The sequence below is a fragment of the Olea europaea genome, unplaced genomic scaffold (assembly GCF_002742605.1).
Source record: "Olea europaea var. sylvestris unplaced genomic scaffold, O_europaea_v1 scaffold2512, whole genome shotgun sequence".
Classification (NCBI taxonomy): domain Eukaryota; kingdom Viridiplantae; phylum Streptophyta; class Magnoliopsida; order Lamiales; family Oleaceae; genus Olea; species Olea europaea.
In genome coordinates this window covers 244,286-250,564 of record NW_019243365.1, presented here as the reverse complement: position 1 = coordinate 250,564, position 6,279 = coordinate 244,286, and the positions used below count along the sequence as shown (strand labels likewise).

Genomic DNA, 6,279 nt, shown 5'->3' with positions numbered 1-6,279 from the left:
AAATTTACAACTATATCCTAACACAATAAGCCCCTATTTTGTGGAAATGAATATCGGTGGAATATTGTTTTTTTTAATCAGTAGTTGAAAAAGAAAGAAGATTTCTCGATTTTCGTGTAATATTATTTTATTAAAGATTGTATGGTTGAAAATAGTAGAGAAAAAAATAAAATATAATGGAATGAAAATTAATAAAAGTCAAACGGGGCTAAAACTAAAAGTGAAAAAAAAAATATAAAAAAAAAATTAGTGGTGCACTTTGCATCCCAAAATCACTCCCCCATTTCCCTCGTCTTTTCCCACTCATTCTTCCTCACCAATTTCTCTCATGCCTCTCTCACAATAATCTTCTTCAATCCATAATCCATGGCTGCCAAGTTTTTGTGCTTGTTCTTCGTTGTGACATTTTCATGGGGTTTTGTGGGTTTTTCTGCTGCTATTGGGAATACTTCTGTTTTCAAACACGGTAATGTTTCTCCTATTAATTAAACAACATTGGATTTCGGCTTACATTTGAGCATTTAATTTTTCGTGCCAGCGATCTTCCCCTACACTGTTATCTTCATCCTTAATCGGGACAATAAGGTTGAAGAATTTGAGCCTGGACAACAATAGAACTATTTTATTCATCATTAATGATTATCACAAATTTTGATGACAATGAATATCTGATTTGTCGAAAGTTGTGATGCATTTTTTAGCATTACATATTGAAAATCATGGGTCCACTGCATTCATCGTGATTCTTGAGTAATATTACGTAGTTCCACTGGAATTGCAATATCTATTTATGTGATAGGTTAAATGAAATGTGAAATTAAATTTATTTAATTTTATCTATCAATTAATGTCATATTAGAATTATTGGGGTTGCAATTCTATTGTGACTAATTTATTTATTAATATTTATATGAGATTTCAAAAACTGAATTATTAGAAATTTAGCCCTTGTTTGTTTTTCATTTTTTCTTCATTAAAATGAAAAATATAATTTTTATCCATCACATCAAACTATCAAATTTGAATTTCTCTCTTATATGAAACTTATAACGATTATATTTTTTATTCTCATTTTTATATTAATGTGCCTTCAAATTAATAAAAGGACTCTAATGCTTGCNATGAAACTTATAACGATTATATTTTTTATTCTCATTTTTATATTAATGTGCCTTCAAATTAATAAAAGGACTCTAATGCTTGCATACAGAAACATTTGGGTCCAAATACTTGCCCAAACATTGAGATGTGACCTGCCAATTTTCCCGGTTGGGGAAAAAAAACATCCGATGCACGAAAAGTGCACATTAGCTAAAGTATATTACGTTGACGAGCCGTGCACACTACGCAACCCATTAATGACTAATCCTTTTACTTTTTTGTAATATTATATTATATTTATACCCGTGACCCCACCACCATGTTTCTCATTCTTGTTTAATTTACTGTTTGGAGTTTGGACAGTCCGGAAATTATTGGGGGTGAAAACTTTTCATAAAAAACTCTGCAAATTTTTCAGTTTCTGAGATGGGAAATTTCTCCGATGATATGTTGAATCTTGATACACTGAGAAAGATTTTGGTGAGAGAAGAAGACACCATTATTTTTAGTCTGATAGAGAGAGCAAAATATCCTATAAATTCTCCGTTGTACGATAAAAGGCCCGGGCTTTCGGGTTCTTTGTTTGAATTTTTTGTCAAAGAATCTGAAGCTGTTCAAGCCAAGGTACTGCTTTCTATTAGTTTCTTTGCATTCCCAAATCATTTTTTCTTGACGTATGATGCTGAATATTGGTTTTGACCATATAAATTTTGATGTGTATATTGATTGTTGCTGTTCTGTGATGTTGTAATGCCCTTAACAACCCTCTTGGCCACTGATAGCGCGTTTGGTAAGGGATGGAAACGGGTCGGGTAGCTCTCCCCCTCCCTTGCCCTGCTAGGAATTTCCGGTAGGTCAGGGCCTGGGCTATGCCGGGAAAAATGTGCTGTCCAGACTTGTCTATTAGTGCGTACTAAATGTGCTGTGAGAGGGCCTTTGTCTTACCAGACTGTGGATGGTAATGACAGAAGTAAAGGTTTGGATCTTAAAGAGGCTAGCATTTATTTAGAAGTCTAATGCTAGTTGAAGTTTGCATAAGAGTAGAACAGGTCAAGCTTGTAAAATTTTGAGCTTGGCTCCTTAAGCCAATTAGTTATTAGTATCACATATCTTGTATATTATTCACGTTGCTCGAGCTTGATCAAAATTCGGCTCGTTAAAAGCTTGTTCAAGCTTGGATGAATCTGCAAATGAACCAAACTCAAGCCATTTCTAAGGTTGTTTCACAGTGGTGGAGCCATGATTTTCACATGGGAGGAGAGGGGGTAGGGCGAAAAAATGTTGGGAGGGGGAAAATATTGACGTGGAGAGGTTTAGTATAGATGAATTGAATTGTGTCTATATTAAAAAATTATAATAATTTTCTTATAAAAATCATACAAAGGTTTTGTTTGAGCCCCATTTTTGAGAGAATAAGTTTTGTAATAACAATTTTTTGGAGAATGTGTATTTAAAAGTAGGAAAAAGTTTCGGATTTATGTGTAAAAATTTCTATTTGTAGAATGTATAGTTGAAAATGAGTTTTTAAAGAATGGGGCTTTAAAAGGGGCAAATGCTGTGGGGGCAGTTGCCACCCATGTCCCTCCACCACTTTTGTTCATCGTATCAAGACTAACTATAGTTTCTTAATGTTTATACTTTTCTTGGTTCTCGAACCAATAATGCAAGTTTGCCCTTTTTGAGACATTTCACATTCTAGATGGTAACCATAAATTGCATTAAAAATTATGAAACCTAGGAGTGTGCATCACTATCCAATTTGGGCTAGAAGTTGAATGCACTGAATGCTACTGTTGAACCAGATAATATGTTTAATAACATTCAATTCAAATTTAGTAAAAAAATGTATATATAAATGATTCTTTCTCCCAGTGCTTCTCAGTTTGAAGCTCGAATGAGAAAAGCTTTTGATCCTCTTTCAGGAAGCTTGAATTGCATAACGTGCAGTGTTACCTTTTTACGAAGTTTTATCTAATTTAGAAGTGTTCTTTTCCTGTGGACTTAGTTGTGACTTTAATATGTCTAGAGTTCCAACCTGAACCATCTGTAAGTTTTGATTTGTATAAGCTAAACCCATTAGATCTCCAATTGCTGATGTTCTGTAAACACACATAATACTACACCAACTTTTCACCAAATTGACATTGAATTTTTAATATAATGCCATCCTTAATAACCGATGTCACCTGGCAAATCGTAAACTGAAAGTATTACCAATTTAGGACTGTATTTAGAACTTTTACATTGAAATGGTAATTTTCTGTGTTTGGATTCTTTATAGGCTGGTCGGTATTCTTCTGCTGAAGAGAATGCTTTCTTTCCAGATAATTTGCCACCACCATTGCTGCCACTTCGAGATAATGAACAGGTAAACATTGATCAAAATTTAGATTGTTGAGTTTCAGAGAATGTTCCCTAGACTGATGTACAGATTATATGTTGAAATAACATCAATTGCAGGTTTTGCATCCTCGGGGAGCTTCTATTAATATAAATGAGCAAATATCGAATATGTATCACAAGCAACTGCTTCCTCTGATTACATCAAATGGGGATGATCGGAATTATGCAATCACTGCTGGTAGGGATCTAGACTGCTTGCAGGTAAGAGAAATGGATGCTTGACGTAAAAAATGGATCCCAAATGATTTTTTCTATAGTTTCTTTTACTAATTCATACATTAGATTGTTCTTTCTTGAATGCATTTAAAATGTTACTTGTTCTGAATTAAGCTCAATATTATTTTCTTTTAGGCTCTTTCAAGAAGAATTCACTTGGGGAAGTTCGTAGCAGAGATTAAGTTCAGGGAATCCCCAGAAAACTACACTCGAGCAATACGTGCTCAGGTATGTGTTATTTACCAATTAAATCAGTTGCTGGCCAACCAAATTAAAATTTAAATGCATGTCGAAATGAAAGACATAGCACATCAGTATCTTCTGGTGCCATTCTTTTTGAAATTCAGTTCTATTTGCATTTTCCTTTGGTATAGCGAACCTCTCTAATCAATGGAATAAGCATTGCAGGTAGAGAGATCCCCTGTAATGATTCCTTTCCTACGTTGTTGCAGGACAAAGATGCTTTAATGAAACTATTAACATTTACAAGTGTTGAAGAGATGATCAAGAATAGAGTTGAAAAGAAAGCTATGGTATTTGGACAAGAAGTGGATCTCAAAGAGAACGATAACGTCGGAAAGTACAAGGTTAATCCATCTGTAGTTTCTCGCTTATATGGAGAATGGGTTATCCCCTTAACAAAGTTTGTTGAAGTTGAGTACCTTCTCTGCCGTCTCGATTAAAACCTTATAAAATCTGCATCTTATAATGTTTAAAAGATTGAGATTGTTTTCTCAACAAGATTATAATAATTTTGCAATTCCGATTTGTAGAATTGTGACATTCACTAATTATTTTGAATTTTTACCTTAAATGATACATATTAATTATTATCAAGTGTAGTTAATAAACCCGAACTGGACCGGTCGGTCCGAAAAGAGCTTCCGGACCCTGGTCCAGTCCGGCACCATGTTTGGACCAGTGACTGGGCCATCCATTTTAAGTAGACAGTTGGATTATTGGACCCGGCGAAGGCCCACGTCCAGTACTTCCCAAACACACCCTAAGAGTGAAGGGAACTGCATCAGCCAAAACCTCCTTTTTCCCCAGGCCACGGTTTACGAGGAAAAGAGACCGGAATTCATGGCTTTTGCTTCATATCTTAAATCATTTTGAAGCATCCAATGCCATTTACTATTAACAAAATAACATAAAAAATACTGGAAACAAAAGTCAGAGCTTCGGATTCTGCGTTTTGACTTTAAATGCTACAAACTAAAATAATAGACTAAGCTCTTGTTTGAGTCAAATTATTGTAAAAATGAGAATGAAAAATATAATCGTTATGGACCTGTACAAGGATAAAAAGTCAAATCTAATGGTTTGATGTGATGGATAACGGTCATATTTTTCATTTTAATGAGGAAAAAATGGGACTTAAACAGGGTCTAAAGTACTTGTTTGTATAAAGAAAAATTCCATGCACGACGGTTAGACGCAGAATGTCAAACTTTTTGATGGGAATGAAAATGCAAGTTTTTGCTCCATGGAAGTTAGTCACTCACCCTCTTTTGCCACATTTATTCGATATTCATTTTTTTCATCTTATGTTTATCTACGTTCTGGGTAGCACCATAGTGTTCAATGTATTGACATGTTAGGTCTTGCAAAATAATGATTAGTCGTGAAGTCAAAGTCGCAAAAGTTGTTTGAAATTTGCAAAACAAGATGCTCAATTAGACCGTCCCCACATATGCCCCGTGTACTCGGGTAGGATATAAACAAAACTCAAGAGTCGACTAAAAACAACAGTGACACTGAAGCCTTGACACTAAAAGAGAAATAGCAAAGATTGAGCATAGGGTCTCCTTGTAATGTTCTTTTGTTACAAGCAAGAAGTAGGCAAAACCCGAGCGCAGCCGGGATGACAGAGACTTCTTCTTCTGCTTTCTTGGTTCTGTTGCAGCATAACTTTTTCTTTTTCTCCCCATACCCATTCGTGAACAACAAATATTTTGTCAATGCATTCTTCTACTTTACTCTTTGTCAACCCCAAATTTAACTAGATAAATAGCCCCTTAGGAAGCCCCAGGGGTATAGCCCAGTGGTGCAAAAGACGGGAGTGAGGTTATTTCACGCCTTGTTGGCAGTCGCAGTGTGGGGATTCGATTCCTGAGATATGGAATTGGACTCCTTGTAGGCGCAGTGTACCGACAGGTCTTGTTCCCTGGCCTGTTGGGGCACATCCCGCGAATTACCTCCCTCGCAAAACTCTAGGGACGGGGCGATGAAGGTTCTCAAGATTGGGATTCGAACTTTTTTAGATAAATAGCCCCATAGGAAACTTCCTTCCTCATAGCACACTCCTTTATCTTGTCCTCTTCCGACATACTCCAATCTTGTATTTTGTACTTTGTTTCACACCCCACAAAAGCAGCATATACTTGTTAAGTTCTTGATTAAGTTCAAGAAATGGATAGGGGTCAAAAGAGAAAATTACCAGTAAAATGTGAAGATGAAGGTGCAAGATTTCCATTGGATGAGCTTGATCAAGATATTCTTGAAAGGGTTCTTTCATGGCTGCCAACATCTACTTTTTTCCGCAACACTTCAGTGTGC

General features: G+C 35.6%; 1 protein-coding gene across 2 annotated transcripts; it reads left to right on the top strand.

The window, feature by feature from the left end:
- The first annotated feature begins 265 nt into the window (after nt 1–265).
- On the top strand, nt 266–4,541 carry LOC111382494 (chorismate mutase 2). Of its 2 annotated transcripts, none has more exons than XM_023006491.1 (6): nt 266–466; nt 1,520–1,725; nt 3,383–3,469; nt 3,562–3,705; nt 3,856–3,948; nt 4,129–4,541. In XM_023006491.1, the coding sequence occupies exons 1-6, from the start codon at nt 367–369 to the stop codon at nt 4,186–4,188; spliced, it is 690 nt and encodes a 229-aa protein (XP_022862259.1). In that variant the 5' UTR covers nt 266–366; the 3' UTR covers nt 4,189–4,541. The 2 variants fall into 2 exon arrangements, with proteins under 2 accessions (XP_022862259.1, XP_022862258.1); XM_023006490.1 differs by having other exon boundaries at nt 267–466; nt 4,173–4,541.
- Nucleotides 4,542–6,279: the final 1,738 nt, after the last annotated feature.